Source organism: Silene latifolia, chromosome X, assembly GCF_048544455.1.
Source record: "Silene latifolia isolate original U9 population chromosome X, ASM4854445v1, whole genome shotgun sequence".
NCBI lineage: Eukaryota > Viridiplantae > Streptophyta > Magnoliopsida > Caryophyllales > Caryophyllaceae > Silene > Silene latifolia.
The window spans coordinates 30,473,912-30,494,424 of record NC_133537.1 but is presented as its reverse complement, the minus strand read 5'-3'; the positions used below and the strand labels follow the sequence as shown (position 1 = coordinate 30,494,424).

The window sequence follows — 20,513 nt, the reverse complement described above, 5'->3', positions numbered from 1 at the left end:
CGTAAAATCAACACAAACCCTCCACTTGCCGTTCTTTTTTGGGACTACCACCACATTAGATAACCACTCCGGGTACTTGACCTCCCTTATTTATCCAGCACCGAGCAGGTTGTCTACCTCCTGGTTTATGACTTGGTTCCTCTCTGGGGCAACCTTCCTCCTCTTCTGCTGGACGGGTTTATAGCTTGGATCCACGCTCAGCTTGTGTGTTATTATACTAGGATCTATCCCTACCATATCATTGTGGGACCAAGCAAAGTAATCCATGTTAATTTTCAACAATTGAACAAGTTCCTGGCGGATTTTACCTGTACATTCTGACCCAATGAGTATGGTTCGTTCTGGTTGCAGCTCGTCCAGGCTGACTTCGTCCAGCTCTGCCTGAGGTGGCTCGACATATTCCTCCTGGATCCGCTGGCTCTGTAATTGCTATGCTGGTGGCCTGGTTGTTAGTTTCAGGGCTATCTTGTAACAATTCTTAGCATCCTCTTGATCCCCACGTATCTCTTGTACTCCCCATAGCGTTGGGAATTTGAGACATTGGTGGTAGGTTGAAGGTATCGCCTTCATTTCATGGATCCAGGGCCTGCCAAGAATCACATTGTAAGTAGAGGGCCCATCGATAACCAAGTACCTTACCTGTTTATTGATTCCTTTGGCATAGGTCGGGATGACGATTTCCCCTAGAGAATGCTTTGTTTCACCGCTCAAGCCGCCCAGAGGTACCTCTTTTGTTGCTAAGTCCTTCTCGCTGAACCCCATGCCTTTGAGTGTTTCCAGCATAATCAGGTTGACGGAGCTTCCTGTGTCCACCAGGATCTTCCTTACCTCGCAGTTTCCTATGGGGAGGATGATGATCAGAGCATCTTGGTGTTGTTCTGGAGTATTTTGTGCATCCGTTTCATCAAAGGTGACTGCTGGGAGGTCCTGGCGACTGATTCTGCAGGAGAATTCTAGCTTGTCTCCTTTGGTTTGCGTGGCGTGCCTTTTGGCTGTTGAGTAAGTCAGACCGCACAATTCCGAGCCCCCTGTAATAACATTCACAATTCTAGTGCAAACAGGTGGAGGAGAAGGCAGAACCTGATTGGCGGAATGAACTTTGGTGGAGCCTCCTGGCAATAAGTGGTCTAAGTTTCCTCGGTCGTACTGGAATTTGATCTCCCGTCTTAGGGTGTAGCATTCATCAGTATCATGGCCTATGTCATCGTGGTACTCGCACCTCTTGCTGGAGTCTCTTTTATCATTAGGACGCTCGTCAGTCCGCTTCCTAGGCCACCTGACTCCCCGTATCTCCTTTAGGGCCTTGAGTACACCTGCAAGGTTAGTTGAGAATTTATACTCACTTAGTTTTGGAGGTGGCTCAGAGTTATTCTTTCCTCCTGGGCCCTCAGAAACTTTATTCACCGGCTTGCTGTAGGGTTTGGCTCTTTCGCTCTGCTTCTCTACAGGCGCCTTTCTGGATGTATGATCTGCACCATATGCCGTTCTCCTGGGCCCTGAGTCTTCCTCCAGCCGCATGACTGCAATTGCCTTTGTTTGTACTTCCTCGAAGGTGGTGCAAGGGTACTTGGTCAGGTCTTTATATAAGTCTGAGTCCTGGCGAAGCCCTTGGCGGAAAGCTTCTATGGCCGTGGCTATGTCACATCGTGGAATTGCAACCTTCTCTCTGTTGAACCTGTTTAGGAAATCTCTGGTAGCCTCCTCAGGTCCCTGTACTATTCGGTATAGGTCACTGGTTTGTTTCTCTGGTCTGCGGCTGCTGGCGAACTGCTGGTGGAAGGCATTGACTAAGTCGACGAAGCAGGCTATGCTCTTGTTGGGCAGGCTGTCGAACCATTGCAAGGCTGCTCCGGACAGGGTGGATCCAAACCCCTTGCACATACAGGATTCTTTCAAAGATCCTGTTGTGGTGATCACCATCATCTTTTGCTTGTAGTGGTTGACATGATCAAGAGGATCCGTGGTCCCATCGTAGAGTGTCATGGCTGGAGGCACACATCCTTTGGGAACGCCAACAAGGGCTATGTCATCCACGAAAAGGGAATCTGCGTAGCTATCCCGTGTTGCCTTCTCCAGGGGTCGTGCTACACCCGGGATCCTGTACATCAGGTCCCTCAACTCCTGATACTGCTATTCCGGCAAGCTGCATGTTCCTGCAAGAGGGTTAGATACAGGCGGATAGGAGCCAACAGGTGTACCTCCTAGCCAGGATCCTCCTGGGAATTGACTGCCTGGTTGACTCGCCAAAGGTGTTGCATGGATGATGGTTCCTGGTTGCCATTCCGGTGCCTGCTGAGAAGTGGCTCCTCCTATCCAGGTTCCTCCAGAGAAATGTCCGCTTGCTGGGTTCATCATACCGGTGCTGGGTCCTGGATTCCATCCTGCCACCTGCTGGACGGACGTTCCTGCAAAAGATTGCAAGTTAGTCCCTGGTTGGCTATTAGACAAAGTACTACCTGGGATCGGCTGCAAGCTGAGTGGTCGATCAAAAGACAGGAATCCTAATCCACTGGGCTCAATGGCTCCTCTGGGTGGTACTCCTTCAAGATCCAGTCTGGTGATCAGCTCTGATGGAATCTGCCAGGAGCCTGCGCTGGTGGCTGAAACTGGGGCCTCAGAAGATGGAGGCAACGCAGCTGACGAGGTCCTAGACCTGGTTACTGTTGCGATCTGGTTTCTGAGGTCTTGGTTGTCCTTCCTCAGGCTTTCGATGGCCCGGTGCAGGGTATCCATTCCTTCTAACACCACTCGCATTGGGTCTGGTGATGAGGCTCCTGATTTCTTGGGAATTCCTCCTGATGAAGTCTCTTGAATCTGGATCCTGCTGGGACTGCTTTCCCAGCTGGATCTCATCACGCTGGGTGCTGCTGATGCCTTAGGCGCTTGCGGTGGCTTGAAAGGTGGCGGCATGGCTTTTGGGGATGCGCTGACAGGGGCCATCTGGCTGGCTGCTGGTCATGCGGTGACCGGTCCTGTGGTTGCTGGGAGAGGTCTTCCCCCAGAAGTTTGAGGTGATACCCCATGGGTGCTGGACGAAATTGAACTGGTTCCAGACATGGCGACGAACGGATTGCTGACTTTTGACTTTATGAAAAGTTGATCATTGAGGCCCCACGGTGGGCGCCAAATTTTTTTGGTAAAAATTTACCGGTTAGATATTAATCTATAGGGTCAAAGTGATCGTCTGTGATTTTGAGCAAATAAAGAAATTAGTGAGCAAGAATAAAAGACAACGAAGGAAAGAGTGACACGAAAGAGTTTTGGTGACGCGGAAAACCCGTTGTGGGAACAACCGCGGGGGGAGTCGGAATCCCACCAATAATTGCACTATGATCAAGAATAATTCTCGCAAGTAAGGAAGTATAATAGTGTTTTCTCTAGTAAATTATATGAAAAGAAATTCGAAGTCGTCCCCTTGCTGCTGCACGCTTTTCTCCCTTTATAGTTGACTTCCTAGGGTTTCCTTCTTCCAGGGCCCTGGACGTCCGTTGCGAGGTTCCTGGGACGGTTACCCTTTTTAGGAGATAATTCTTCTGACTTTTTCTCCCATTTGACTGGCATTTTAATTATCATTAAGTGTGTTTGTTCATCTTCATCTTGCGGCCCTGATTTCGCCAAGTCATCAATCCCATCACACTTACTCTTCTCCACTCGGTGCCCGCCACGTGTCTCATAGAAAAATTGTTAATTTTTTCCCTAACAATATATTATCATTGTATCAACATATAATGGGTCCCATAATAGCTAGTTAGTTAAATTTACAACCTCTTAAAAATGTAAATAACTAATTACCTCTACCTTGAAATATATATAAAACCTCAATATAATTTAGTAAATTAATATATTAATCCACTAAATCGAATCTTATTTAATCGAATTACAATAAGATACATATTTCCTCTCATAAATATAAATTGTTCTTATTTAAGGAATTAATTAACTTGTATCAATATACAACTAATTAACTTTACTGATTAGGGCATCATCCTATAGGTGTGACCTTAAGGGATGAACTGACCACCACTGTCCTATGACAGTAACGTCAAACTCTAGCAAGCCAATCGTTGCCGGTTAATGTTGATCAGTTGACTATATAAATGAATCATCCCTTACGTGTTCTTAATTTGAGATTTTAAACATGTGATCGCACTATTGTTAAGGACACATACTCCAACAATCTCCCACTTGTCCGAGATAAGTGTGTGTCACCAATTCTCTTGTCCTATTACAATCTCCCACTCAATGCAAGGTGTCTTCACCTTGCAGTTCGTACTTGCATTTGATCATATCTTGAGTGGTTTCCTCGATCTCGAGAGTAACTGTCTGACCGGAATTATCTACCGTAGATACCTTCCGAGCGTGGCCACGCATTTTCATTTCACTACTCCTCGAGTGGCCCTGAGATTTCAAACAACCCTGACAAGGGGGTGGACAATTCCTATCGCACTATTCCCTTCGTATAGCCACAGTTCATCATGACCCAAAATACACTCATTTGACTTCAGTTACAATAGTCGTAGAGTATAAATCAAAGCCAATCAGAAGCTTGTTCCAACTTGGGCGAATAGTCTCTAGTCAAAAGAATCGACTCATAAGAATACTATAGTAGCTCTTGCCACGACCAGGCTTTATGAATTTCCAAAACTCTATAAGCGGTCACTGCCCGATAGAGTGTCCTATACAGTCTGTCTATGTGATCGACTAGTCATCCCATATGACCCTATGGCACTTGAACTTGCCATCAATCACATCACACTCTAGTCACTTCGAGACGTCATCTCCTATAAGTAACCAGGGGCAAATACTATGTTGATCCAGTTCACTTCAATGTGGTTCAATATTGTCTCAACAACCCATTTGGATATAACAAAGTAATGAATGAGTTTAAAGAAACTCAAACGATAAATGCGATTATCATATATGAATAGTCAATAACTTATTGCTACTTCATATCTTATAATCTATAGTGTACTTTATACACTAGTTAAAATGCAATAAAAGCTTGGTAAGTGCATATATCATGTACCCATATATTCCAACTTTACGAATTGTTATTTCCTTCTGTTCAATGTTATTTCTAATAACATGAATTTATCTAAGTATATGTCTAGTCTTCTTACTAGACTTGGGCTCTTGTACTTTGGAAGATGCTCCCACTGTTATCATATAACCTGTGATAAAGTCTTTGATTGAGGGATCTCCTCTCAATCCCTATTTTGCCTATCTCATCACAATGTACTTAGATTCTGTTTGTAGAACTTGCAATGGTTGAAACTAAAACATTTCTCTAGTCTCTTACTCCTAAGTTAATAAAATCATCCTAGGATTTCGATAAATCCTTATAGGTTTGGAAACTAGAGTTTGTGCAACCCTTCAACACACAACTTAGTATATCATCCAAACATAAGAACGAATCATCAATTCTTCTCAAGAATTTTAAAGGATGTTCTTTAAGGCTTTCAAAAGACTTTCATTCGAATTAACTTGTTATTGACTTATTATGCTCCAAGCATATGATTCATCATGGCATGTGCATATAATGGCATACATGATCATTCTAATGGCGGAAACATTAGAAATCGATTTCATGTGATCAACAACTTATTTGGGTTCAGTGAATGACTATGACTCTCTCATAGTAATTCCACTTTCATCAATATAAACAATCTACTCAACCTTGTCGATGTTAAACAGATATGGAAGAACTTATCATCATATGGCTCTCAACTCTATGCCAATATTCTCTCAAATTTAACACATAGATTTGGAAATCTAGAATACATTACACCTTTTCTTAGTCTCTCAATCACTCTTTCACATAAGAGACCATTGGTACATTATTCTCAATGAGTAATATTTTATCAACATATAAAACATGAGAAAAATAATTCTGGCTCCCACTTAACTTCATGTATAAACATGATTCTTCAATCATGTGAATGAACCCATTCTCAATTATCACATGAACGAAAAGTATGATAATTATAATTCTTTGATGCTTGCTTAAGACCATTCTAGGATCGCTTAAGTAAGCTTTGTATAATATGTTAGGATTCTTAGATTTTTATCTATGGTTTTGTGTTCCATACACATCTTTCTCTAAATTCCCATTTTAGAAAAGCGAATTTTTAATATCATTTGCCATTTTTCATCAAAATGAAATGTGGCAATTCCTAACATGATTTATCTTGATTAACATCTTCATGTTTATCTATGCATTTTAGATACTCTTAAGCTCTATTTACTTTAAGGAGACCATTGCCTTAAAGTAAATCTACTCTTGAGATTGTAATGCTTTGGCTATTATGCAACAAAGTCGACTTGGGACTACTCGCAATTGATCATTCAATAGGTCATGATTCCATTACTTTCGAAAAGTAACATATTAACAATAAGACATGTGTACTTTACTCCCACTCTATCTTAATAGATTATAGTTCCATTACTTTCAAAAAGCAACACATTAACTATAAGACATGTTTGTGACGATCTACTGCCACTCTATCTCTTAGAAATACTTCTATCTTCTTAAGAGATAGCTTTGTGAGTTACAAAAATATATGGTGAAGTAATAGAAGTTTGTCTAGACTGATGTGTTAGCTCATAAAAGACCAGCTCTATTATGGCAGCTTGATTGATGTAATATACGTGTCTGATCCATGTCATTTGTTAAATAGACTTGCTATTTTAGGTATCTCCTGGTTGACCTTTTGTTTAATATAATATGTCCGTTTTGGATCACAAATCCACAAAAGTGAGTTCGACAACTCAACCCGATTCATCTTAGCTAGTTTGACCTTATAGGTAGTGACACAAGGTCATAATCCATAAGTGAGAATCAAATTCATTACTTAGATATTCACCACCACGATCGAATCGTAATGCTTTAATTCTTCTGTTCAATTGGTTCTCTACTTTATTTAGAAATTCTTTAAATTTCTCAAATGCTTCACTTTTATATTTGATTTAAGTAAACATACCCATATCTACTTAAATCATTGGTAAAAGTGACAAAGTAATCATAATTTTCCCTTGCGGTGATGCTCATTGAACCACATACATGGGTATGCATTGGTCCCAATAAATCACTTGCTTGTGTCCCTTTACTACTAAGGGGGTACGAATCATTTTTCCAAGGAGAAAAGATTCGCATACTCCATATGATTAAAAATCAAATGGCTCAATAATTCCAGTCGACACTAGATTTTTAATGCGTTTCTCATTTATGAGACCTAATTGACAATACCAAATGTATAAATCATTTAGATCACTTGTTTTGAGTCTTTTGGATTGTATGTAATAGATATCCTTAGTTGAGTTGAAAGTGTCTTAAACATAAATACCATCTAAAGAAGTGGCTTGGCACACGGCCAAGTCATCTTAAACAAAATACAACGATTGTTTTTTATGGCAAAAGAAAAATCCTTCCATGTCTAACATAGAAATGGAAATAATGTTGTAGACAAAGTGGGTACATAATAACAATTATGTAGATGCAACTTAAAATGACTTAGTTAAGACAATCACAAAGGTTCCCTTTGAAATGGCGGCTACTCTATATCCATTTGCTAATCGGAGATCCACGTCACCCTTGCTAAGTGCCTCCACATTACTTAACCCCGACTGGAGTGACAAGTTCAGCTTTGATATCTGCCGAATACTTGGGGCAATTTCTCTTCTAATGGCCCATGACATTACAACAATGAGATTCATCGTAGCATTGGGCACCCTTCTTGGTTTTGGTTGTGGTAGTCTCACTATCCATTTCCAATTCATTATCGGGTTTGGGTTTCTTACCCTTCTTTGCCTTTCCTTTAATAATACCATTACTCCTTTCAGTTGCAAGGACATTCTTGCTAGAACTCCCACTCAATATAATATTTCTCCTTGCTTCTACTAATAAGGATGCCTTGGAATTAGTGAGATTTTCTTCACAAGATTCTTTTACCAAAGAGGTAGGCATGAATATGGGAGTGGGAGGTGCGGAAGTGGTAAGGTAGCAAAGATTTCAATCCTGACCAATGCCAAAGCGTAATTCTCTAGTCGTACCATTGTCATACAACGAGCAATTTTTATTGAATGATTGGAGACACGAATTAATGGTGATCGGTGTAAGAGTATTAGATGAATCCATTGCGGAAAAATAACTACAAGAATGGAGATGAAGGAAATAATTAACATTTATCGTTGTAATACTGGTAAATACAAGTATAGCATTTATATAGTGACCTCTACCCAACTATAATAAATGATTCCGAGATCCAAAATTCATATTAACTTGGAGGTGAGCCTACGGGCCCTCTACATCTTTACTAATATAACTTGGTGGGTTAACCCTCTTAACCGATTCTACAATTAGAACTCTCGGTCGATGAATTTACATTAAGTTCATCTTTAGCCCAAACCTATTGCGGCTACGGTCGCAAAATACCTTCGTTGAGATCAACCAAACATTCGAAGTGCAATAACTACTTATTACCCCACTTACCCAACGTCAATAGAAGCACCCCGAAAAATCGTATTGTACCCCTTATGAAATTGAGATTCATGGGCTCCTACTATTTGGTAAGGCTATCTCAATCTTTTAAAAGTAAAGGTCATGTCAATTTACTATCTATCAATTTTAAGTGAACTAAAAGTCGAATTCTCGATAATTATAATTGACACGGTCGATAACTCGATATGGTATGCATGTGTTGTTATGCAATGGCGATTTGGCAATGCATGCAACATATTAAAAGAAATGCAAAACAAATAATAAATTCCTAGTATGGCCTTCCTAAAATAGAAAATCAAATAATATATTACATATTCGGAAACCAACTCCTTTGGTCCCTTGAATCTTCAAGTGGCACGCCTCCCAAGAATACCGTCTTTATCTAAGCGCCTTTCCGAATGGCACCGTCTTGAAGGAACTCCGGAATTACAAATAATAATAAAAAATACATAGTTATTCCTATTATACATTTGTAATATGAAAAACTAGTAAAAATAAAAGTGATACGAGATCACATTAAATTACAACCAAATCAATATCCCCTTTCATTACGGGTAATATCGACTAAAACTAAGGTCATACTAAGATAAAATTACATAGTTCAAAATTACATAAATAAAATATGACATTCAACAATGAAATATGCAGCATTATAATATGTGTCTATCATGCCAAATTATGTGTCAAATCGCCCTATTTAACTTATATCGATCATATAACCCGGTTTTATGGAGATTCATGATTTTAACTTATTAAAATCGATAAAGAATACTAAAATCTAATTTTAGTCCAAGTTAATTATCCTAACATTCTTAGGTCTCAAAAATTAGTCATTACTCAATTTTTGACAATAATTCAACTTGACATAATTTTATGCTCATTTTGACCCCAAAATCATAACATTTATGAAATAAATTCAAATTAAATTATAATAATTTCAAAATTTTAATTTTAAATTTTTGAGCATTCTGGAATATATCCATGACATTCATAATGTCAAAAAACCATGGTTAAAATTTTCGAATTTATTTCGAGAGAAATGTAGTTGCGATTCATCGATTTTATCAAATAAAACATCTAAAGTATACAAAATTAATCCAATCAATTTTACAACTTTAGATCTGATGAGTGGGATATAAATACAACCTAAAATAACTTTATCATGTCATGTAATTTTTTTTAACTATTTATGCTAAAATAGTCACTATTTATGTTATTTTTACTCTAAAAATTCATAAATCATGCAAAATGAATCAAGTTCATCTCAAATTTTACACACAGTGGGTAAAATGTGCATGTGACAACATATTAAAATTTCATGGCCTGTTTCGAAGTTTAACTATATTTAACCAATTTACCTCCATTTAATTCATTTTTATTTCATAAAAATCATAAATCATGCAAAATAAATCAACTTTATACGAAATTTTACATATAATAAGTTAAATAGGCACGTGAGGTCATATAAAAATTTTAAGGTTAGAGATTATGTTTACCTATTTTTAGTATTTTAAATACCATTTTAGCCATTAAAATGTAATAAAATTACTAAAAATCATTAAAATGAGCAATAAAATACCATAAATCATAAAAATCACCTAAATATATTTTAGGACCAGGATATACAATATGCATTAAGATTTCGTGGCTTTATCTAATAAATCACAAATTTTTAGTTTTAATTAAGTTACTAATAACTCGAAAAAACTATAAATCGATTATGCATGCAACATCCTATGCTCTGATACCAATTTTTAGGATCATATACCTATTATTAGACTTTTCTAATGGTGAACTAATTAACATATTAATATGTACTCTAATGATCTAGTGCATGCATAACTAAATAAGAGATAAAATAAGAAAACAATGTTCCTTACATTGTTAAATGGTTTGAAATTGGCACAACTAAGGTCTCCTACCTTCACTTGTTCTTGAGCTTAAATGTCAATGGAAGATCCTCCAACATTGGTCTCAAATATAGAAACCCTCCTCAAGCGATACACCCAAGATTAGCCCTTATCACTACTAAATAATATTTGCTAGATATTTATTTAGTAGTTTACCTTAAAAATGGCTACTAATACTCATACATTACATTAATAATATTAGTAGTATTTTTTGAACAATTTAGATTAAAACTTCTCAAGTTTTTAGAGAAGAAAAATAATTATGAGAGAGGGATTTTTGCATGTGTATTATTTTGAGAGATGGTAGAGTAAAAAAATGAGAAGAACAAATTTTTCTCCACTCCTTGATGTACCGTCCATTGTCTTCTCCAAATATCACATAGAATAATCTAATAATATGTAGGTAGTAGGCTAGCGTATAAAGTGTGTCATAAGATGTTGGAGCATCTTTCCAACAACAAAATGATAAAACCAAAAATCAAGCATGCACACCATATTGGACGGTACACTTGAGTGTATATGGGTCCATTTTTGTCTTATAATATTTGTCCCACAAATGCTTATAAGTCTTATGGTTAATTATCTTACATAATTAAATATTAATTTGATCATACAACAATTATGTGACAAATTAATAAACATATATACACTCAACTTATTAAGTAATATTTTATCATTATATCAATATATAATGGGTCCCATAATAGCTAATTAGTTAAATTTACAAGCTCTTGTAAATGTAAATAAATAATTACCTTTACCTTGAAATATATATAAAATCTCAATATAATTAAGTAAATTAATATATTAATCCACTAAATCGAATCTTATTTAATCGAATTACAATAAGATACATATTTCCTCTCATAAATATAAATTGTTCTTATTTAAGGAATTAATTAACTTATATCAATATACAACTAATTAACTTTATTGATTAGGGCATCATCCTATAGGTGTGACCTTAAGGGATCAACTGACCACCACTGTCCTACGACAGTAACGTCAAACTCTAGCAAGCCAATCGTTACCGATTAATGTTGATCAGTTGACTATATAAATGAATCATCCCTTACGTATTCTTAATTTGAGATTTTAAACATGTGATCGCACTATTGTTGAGGACACATACTCCAACACGGCTTCCATGCCGTAAGTCAAATAGAAAGGAGTAGCTCTAGTGGGCGTCCTAACTAACGTGCGATATCCCCATAATCCAAAGGGTATTTTGCTAGGCCAATCGTGATAATTGTCGATCATTTTCTAGAGGATTGTGACGACATTCTTGTTAGATGCCTCCACCGCGCCATTAGTTTGAGGTCTGTATGGCGAGGAATGGTGATGTTTGATCTTATATTTGGCTAGCAATTGCGCAGCTTCGGCCTGAAAATTTGATCCATTGTCACTGATGATTTCATGTGGACAACCATATCGACAGATGAGTTTGGTTTGTATGAACTTTGCCACATGTTTGGCTGTAAGGCTGGTGTAAGATGTTGCTTTGACCCATTTAGTAAAATAGTCGATGGTTACTAGAATGGAATAGTGACCTCCTGTCCCAGCTAGAGTGATTCTCCCATTGATGTCTATTCCCCAAGCAGAAAATGGCCAAGGAGATGTCATGGTATATAGCATTGAGGGAGGAACATATTGTACATTCCCGAAGATCTGGCAGTTATGACAATGCCTAACATATTTGATGCAGTCTGACTCCATTGTCGTCCAGTAATACCCTAGACGTGTAATTTTCTTTACCATCATGGGTCCACTCATGTGAGCACCGCATTCTCCATCACGAACTTCTTCCATTACCTTCTGTACCTGTGAATGATCAAGGCAACATAAGACGACACCAAGAGGTGTTCTTTTGTACAACTCTCCCTGCATGAGGAGGTATTGAGAGGCAAGTAGGCATATGGCACGTTGTCCCCTCTTATCCATATCTGGTGGGTATGTACCATTGAGCTTGAAATTGAGAATGGCCTGGAACCAAGTTTCCTCTGGGTTTTGTTCTTCATCTGCAAGGAAGTGTACATAGGCTAGCTCTGATCGTCGTTCGATGCACAAGGGTATTTCAACCATGTCATCTGGCATATTAATCAAGGATGCGAGTTTTGCAAGAGCGTCCTCAAACTGATTTTCTTCGCGAGGCATGTGTAAATAAGTAACCTGATCGAAGAATTGAGGAACTTGATCTATCCTAGCCTGATAGGGTGCGAGACTTTCACTTCGGATTTTCTAGGATCCAGTTATCTGGTTCATGATTAAGGATGAGTCGCCGTTAACTCGAAGATGCTTGATGCCTAAACTCACTCCTGCTTGTAGACCAATGAGGCAAGCTTCATACTCTGCTGCGTTATTTGTCACCTCGAAGTCGAGCTTGACAAAAAGTGGTGTATGCTCGCCTTCAGGAGAAATGACCAACACTCCTATTCCGAATCCTCTCAAATTGAATGCCCCATCAAAGTAAAGATCTCAAGAATCCATACTGGTTTGTAGAATATACTCATCTGGAAACGACAATATGTCTATTCCTTGTGTATCGTTGATGGGATTGTCTGCGAAGAATTCAGCCAACGTGTCCCTTTATGACTTTCAAAGGTACGTATTTGAGATCGAACTCTAAGAGCATTAAGGTCCATCTCGCTAAGCGTTCATTGAGAACGGGTTTCTCAAAGAGGTATTTGACGGGATCCATTTTAGAATACACCTTGACAGAGTAGCTAAGCTTGTAATGGCGTAGCTTCTTTGTTGCCCACACCAGAGCGAGGCATGTCTTCTCGAGAGGTGTATATTTACTCTCGTACTCTAAAAACTTCTTACTAAGGTAAAAGATAGCTCTTTCTTCCTTTCCAACAGTCTGCGCGAGCATAGTCCCCATGGCTGTTTCGGGGACTGTGAGATATAAACCAAGAGGTTGATCTCGTTGGGGAGGTATTAGCATGGGTGGCTTAGCCAGTATCTCCTTTATACTGTCAAATGCCTTTTGACAGTCTTCGTCCCATATGGTATGGTCCGTTTTCTTGAGCTTTGTGAAGATAGGCTCGCAAATCATAGTGAGTTTCGATATAAATCGACTTATGTATTGTACTTTGCCCAAGAATCCTCTGACCTCCTTTTCTGTTTGGGGTAATGGCATTTCGATTAAGGCATTGATCTTGGATGGATAAATTTCTATCCCCCTCTGGCTGAAGACATATCCTAGAAGCTTGGCTAACGTTACTCTGAATGCACATTTCTGAGGATTAAGCTCATATTGTACTTGCGCAATCTGAGGAAGAATTTGCGAAGGTTATTGATTTGTCCTTTCCTATCGTTAGATTTGATAATCATATCATCCACGTACACCTCCACTTCTGTATGCATCATGTCATGTAGCAAAGTGGTCGTAGTGCGTTGGTATGTAGCCCCAGCATTGATTAGCCCGAATGGCATAACAGTATAACAGTATTTGTCCCACTGAGTGACGAAGGCTGTCTTGTGCATATCTTCTACGTCCATTTTGATTTCGTTATACCGCGCATACCCGTCCATGAAGGATAACAACGCGTGATCTGCTGTATTGTCTACCAATATATCGATGTGTGGTAGAGGGAAGTCGTCTTTAGGACTCGCCTTGTTCAAGTCTCTTAAATCAACACAAACCCGGATTCGCCCATCCTTTTTGGGCACGGGGACTACGTTAGCTGCCCAGTCTGAATACTCGGAAACTTTGATGAATCTGGCTTTGAATTGCTTATCGACTTCTTCTTTAATCTTAAGAGCCCACTATGTCCTCATCCAACGAAGCTTCTGCTTTACGGGCTTGAAACCTGGCTTGATTGGAATGCGATGTTCTGTAACATCCTTGTCAATCCCTGGCATGTCCTTGTAAGACCAAGCGAAGACGTCTTTGAAATCGTGTAGGAGATCGATGAAATTGGCCCTTTCAGTCGGGTATAGGGTCGTCCCTATCCTAAGTTCTTGGGGTTCTAGTTCCATCCCTACATTGATAGGTTCAGTGTCTTCTATCAGTGGTGCCCATTCCCCCTCTTCTAGTATTTCTTTGATTATATAAGGAGGTAATTCGATTGAGTCTGGGTCAGGATCATCCTCGTTATCATTGTAAATAGAATTACATTCAGAATAACACAAGGAGTAAGCAGAATCAGATTTAATCACATTAAAATTTGAAAACAACTGAAACAAAGAAGCCATCTGCGCAGTAGTTAGTGGCAGTAAAGGGACAGTTTCTGGGACATTACTTAAGCTATTGTTACTAGGTGACGCTATGCTAGGAGAAACAGAGGGGTGGGGAGTGACGACAAGAGAAGACTCTATAGCGACTTCTCTAGACTTAAGTTCCAACTCCGACTCTGATTCCGACTCTGAGTCGAATTCATCATCTTCGGGTTCTCCTTTGAACATCTCTCCTTCTCGAGTAGTGACCTTGAAGAGCTTTCCTTGATTGTTGGTCCATTTGATCGACTTTTTTCATCATTTATGCTGATTTGAGTTGGTGTCAGTGATTAGTGTTTTAGGGTTGAAATGGTCGTCTTGAAGTATCATGGTAATGATCTCATCCTGCGCTTCCCTGACGAATCGATCCTCTCCAAACAGGAGGCTAACAGCCCGTTCGTCGATACAAGGTGTCTGACGAGTTTTGACGGTAGGAACCGTTTCTGGAGGAATGAAGTAGTAATCATGGAAGACCTCGATTCCAGCTAGTTGAATGCCTTTGTACCTCCAAGGTTCGGGAAATGCATAAAAATGTTCACAATCCCCTTCTCTGACGAAGTAACCATTTAGTGTAGGGAGATAGGGTTGCATTTGGATTCCCTTATTCTTGCGATTTCTAACTTGAGCAAGCATTTCAAGAGTTTTAGCTTTCGTGGGTTTGTACCCCAAGCCTAGTGGTATATTTTGGGAGTCACATTCCTTAATAGGTGTAAAGGTACTCTCTCTGGTAGGGTTTAACGGCATTCCTGAGAAATATCCCTGGGATTTGAGCATGTGGTTGACCACTAAGTTGGACTATGGATCGAAATATAAGGGAGCCAGCTCGCTCTTTATAAGGTTTATGATTTGAAATCCTCCAAGTTCATACACTGTATCTGTAATTACTTGGTTGCTTGACATTTTCTCTATCACGGCCTTGATAGGTGACGAAGTGATCGTTACTACTTTGCCATCTAGAGGGATCTTGCTCTTCTGGTGTAAGGTGGATAATACCGCTTTGGAAGCGTGAATCCAGGGCCTACCCAAAAGTATATTGAAAGATGCCTCGATGTCCACTATCTGAAAATTAACCTTTCGTTCGATTGGCCCATTGGCCACAGTAAGGTTAACTAGCCCCACTACTTTACGTCGCGTTCCATCGTACGCCCGAACGCCTTGGTTAGTAGGAGTCCAGTCTGATTCTTTCATGTCTAACTTGTATGCTGTTTTTAGTGGTATGACATTGACTGCGGAGCCATCATCCATCAAAGTCATGGCTACATTTTTCTTCAAGCATGTGACTGTGATGTATAGAGCAAGGTTATGAGTGACACCAAAGGGAGGCAAGTCCTCATCTGTGAAAGTAAATGGGTTACTTAGCTTGACTGAGCCTTGGAAGACTAGGTTGACGACGTCTACAGGTGTGGAGTTATGTTCTACATTTAATTTAGCCAATGCGTGCAGTAAAGCCTGGCAATGAGGAAATAAACTTGCAACTAGTTGCCAGACTGAAAGATCAACCTTTTGTCTTTTGAATTTGCCTCAATAAATGGTCAGGAGAAGTATCTCCGTTATCGTTTGGTGTGATGACATTGGTGTTAGTAGTAACTGGACCATTTGTTTGAGTGACATTTTGATATGGACGTCCTGAGCGAGTAAGGTGGTCCACATCTTGATCTTCATTAGCCTGGACTAGAGGATGTTCGGTGAGGTAAACATCTTCATCGTCATCCTCCCAAACTCCATTGACGATACTGAGCTCTGTTAAGCTTATGATTTCAGCTTCTAGGCTGATTATTTGCTCGACTAGATCGTCGGTTACTGCGATTACCTCTTGCATTGTGGATTCTTGAGATAAGATTGGAACCACTCACCTATTTTCCCTAGGTATAGTGCTTGGACTGCGTAGGGATGCCACTACAACTTCTAACTCTAAAACTTGTCTACTTACACTCTTTGCCCGTGCGACAAAATCAGCGATATTAGGGGAGATGGTGGAATAACTCTCCTCATTTTATAGTGCATTGACCTCATCCTTAGCTGGAGAAATGAGGTGTGAGCAATCCAAGGTGGATTCCTCATCCGTGATCATCAGAATTCCAAGAGGATTCTGAGTATTGTTATGCTTGCTTGCAGGAGGTATAGGTAAGCGCCCATCTTCAATCATATCCCGAATGACATGTTTTAATTTGAAACATTTCTCTATATCATGCCCTTTGCCTCTATGGTACTCACAGTAGGCATTCTCATCCCAGAACTTAGACTTCTTCTCTGGGTCAGGCGTAGGTCCTATAAGTTGGAGCTTGCCTTGTTTCATCAATATTCTTAGAGCATTGGAACATGAGTCACCAACGTTGATGAACTTCCTCTGCGGGTTATTCTTCTTAGTAGATGACTCGACAAGGTTGACCTCGTCGGTCTTACTAGTGGAGCCATAAGAACGACTCGTTGTGCCTTGATATTCGCGACCTACCATTTTGGACAAGAGTCCTTTACGGATGTCGTCTTCGGTTCTTGTTCCTAATACAGTTAAGTCATTGAAAGACTTTATGTTTTGGTATCTCAGGTGGTTCGCATAGATTGGCCTTAAGTTGTCCACGAATTTTTCAACAAGAGTAGCCTCGTCTGGGCGTTCGACGAACTGTGTGCTAGTCTTTCTCCACCTACTTAAGAAGTTGGTGAATCCTTCTTTCTCATTTTGGGTTAGAACCTTTAGAGTGCGCATATTGACTTGAATTTCAGCATTATCTGCATACTATTTGGTGAACTTAATTGCAGCATCATCCCAAGTAGCAATTTTCTTGTGTTCCAAAGAGTAGAACCATTGCTTAGGAATAAAATCGAGAGATGAAGGAAATATCCTTAGGAAGATCTCTGGCTTGATGACTTTGATAGACATATAATCTTTGAAGGCACGAATATGGCTCAACAGGTTTTCATGCCCCTTAAACTTCGGGATATCAGTCATGTTGAAGTTGGTTGGCAGTTGAGCATTTACTGCCTCATATTTGCGGTTGTTTTCCCTATAGATGTCATCTCCCTTGAGGTACATTAGTTGTTCCTCCAAATATTGGAGTCATTTTTCAGCTTTAGTAGGACCTGGTGGAAGATTGACTTCTGGTTTTCCAACAAAGGGTGGAATATTATCGTGTATAACCATGTCGGGAATGACATCCTCTGCTGGAGGAAGTCTAGGTTCTACAGCGATAATTCGGCCTTCGATGGCATTAAGGCGAGCATAAGCTTGGTCTTAGCTTGTCTGGAGATGAATGAGTGCGGCTAGGATTTGATCATTACCATTTGAGGACGGCTAGGGTTGACCATTAATGCTACCGCAACTAGTTCCCACCATTTTGGAACTGAGGATAAGAGTTCGACGACGAATCAAAACACAATCGACATTTTCGCACACTTACTCAAAAGAGACTCGACTCGTGAAGTGGGTGTGTGCCACTGTGTCAAGTGGGGTTTGAAAATGACAAATTTTTTGAAATTTTTGTCCTAGACAACTCTAGTGTAGTTGTAGGAATGCTGACTCGAAGTGACGTTTGAAATGGGTTTGAGGCCCAAATTTTGACTCGACATTTGGACAGAGTTTCGGCTTTATTTTGCGCTATTTTAAACCATTTTTGAAAATATTTACATTTTGAAAAGGATTTTACAAAATTTCGTCATGGTTTAGTTTACAAAATGGTGATCACGTATATGATACAAATATACATATGGGCATTATAACGGTATGCTGAGTGCATTTAAAGGGTTTTGGTTTAAAAAGGTAGGTTGCCATACCAAGCAATCAAACCCTGGTCTGTGGAGAGGTCTGTGCCAAACAAGAGTAAGGTCGTTCCTATTCCATTTCCTCGAGTAGAGAAAGCTCTTGGTACAAACATGAGTATGTACCACGGTATGGTTGACGTCAATCGTTATCCATCCTTAGGCCCAGATAAGAATTTGGACCGTCCATACGGGACGATTGGTCGAATGGGTTGGGTTAAGCCTAGGAAGGCCGAATGAAACGACCTAAGAAGGTCGAGTAATGAAAACCGGCAACTCGTATAAACTATTCCCTAACCTTGTTCAAGTTTCACCCTGGGTAACACGTAAGTGTATCATCCCCCGCGGAATCTCCAAACTATGGACATGGGCCACCCGCGCCGCGCGCACTTGCGTGTTGGTCTCGAGGTGGCGGCACTTTCCCCACGGAACCTTGGTTTGCCAAAGCACGTCATAGGCCGTTACCGATTTGGTGAGGCATTGAAACTGGTGAAAGGTTAAATAAGCCTGCATTTGTGGAGTCGGCACCAATTTATTGTGGAAAACTTGGAAACCGTTCAAATACCTCGTGCCACGTCAAGACACAAAGTAATGACATGAACACTAAGACTCGTTACCCTTAGCATTTCATGTCTAGAATGACTCTCGAGATGCCAATGGACACGGATGTCGGGAGATAACTGGAGTAAGGGGTGAGGGTACGTTTTAGGAAGCTCTTTAATTCGAACACCTAATCCCGCCCGCCTCGATAGCGGCCTCAACTAATGATTAGGGAAATTGTTCATATTTGATATATTGTCGATGTAATGCATGCAATGCAACAAACACAGATTAATCCTAGCATGTGAAATTAGACTATGTCGGTTAACAAACAATTTAGCAAACAATTTGGTTGAAGTTGGTAGTTAGATTAATTACATGTGAAGGCCATACAATTAAATCATACATAATAATAACAATTACGATAAATGAATTACAATAATTAAAATTACAAGAATTACATGGTTTATTTGATCTACGTCAAAAGCACGCTTGAAGACGGGATTTCGAAGAAGAAAAGAAAATAAAATTAGAAATAAAAGTACGAAAATACGTCAGATTAGAAGTGATAATACGATTAATAGTTGATTTAATACGTAATTAGGAGCTACGTCAGGGCGAGAAAGAGTTCAGGGACAGAAGCCAACCCAGAATAGGCGCAACATCTGCTGCGTCCTCTGGAAGAGGCGCAGCACTTCTTACGTCTGTTCTTGAGTTGGATTCTTGCTGTGAAGTCAGAATCGCGGATTGTTATCGTTTATTGGTAGAATTAAGATCGATTATTGATATTAGACGCGAGTTGAAGTGATTTAATTGATTACATGCATCTAGAACCGTCATAAAGCAAATTAAAGATGAGAATTTACAGCGTTTTACATGATTATACGATGAACTCGTGTCGGAAATACAAAAGGAATGAACTTTGAACTCGAAAATTGAATAGAATTGGCAAATTGGAATCAAATAAAGAAAAGCATGTACGAAAGATGAATTCCAGAGAATCGATATGAGAAAATCGAACCTCTGAAATCCGGGTTTGAATAGATGATGAAAACCCGCAAATATCGAATTATAAGGGATTTAATTCGAATTAAACGTTATAATTTGAAAAGGATTTATTAAGACATGATTATACACTGATATGAACAAAAGAAACGAAAGAAGAAGAAAAATAAGAAAGTTGGAGAAGCTCGAGGAAGAAGAAGAAGAAGAGCAGGAGCAGCAGCAGCCTCAGGAAAAGGCGCAGCAGATACTGCGACTCTTCGAAGAGGCGCAGCTGCTGCTGCGTTTCTTCTCGACGTCAGACCTTTGCTGTTTTGTAAATACGGTTTTAAAAGATAGTTTTTGAGACGGTTTTGAACGTGCTTTTGATATAGACCTTACATTCGTGATACAAAATAAAAGTACAATAATAAAATGGGATTTTACACCCTCGGACTTACATGTTTGACGAAACAAGATTGACTAAAGTTATCATTTAGTGATTGCTCGACAGGAATATGCGTGGAAAGTGCCCTTGTAAAAGGATTTAAAAATTGATTAGATTGATTAAGTGGAGTTGGTCAAATTGGTCGGCCTATGCAATGTGACTGGGA

At 39.5% G+C, this 20,513-nt stretch overlaps 1 protein-coding gene across 1 annotated transcript; it reads right to left on the bottom strand.

Annotated features, from left to right (window-relative positions):
* Positions 1–429: 429 nt before the first annotated feature.
* LOC141617127 (uncharacterized) lies at positions 430–2,106 on the bottom strand. Its single transcript, XM_074434302.1, has one exon. It carries the CDS (start codon positions 2,104–2,106, stop codon positions 430–432), a length of 1,677 nt encoding a protein of 558 aa, XP_074290403.1.
* Between the last annotated feature and the right edge of the window lie 18,407 nt (positions 2,107–20,513).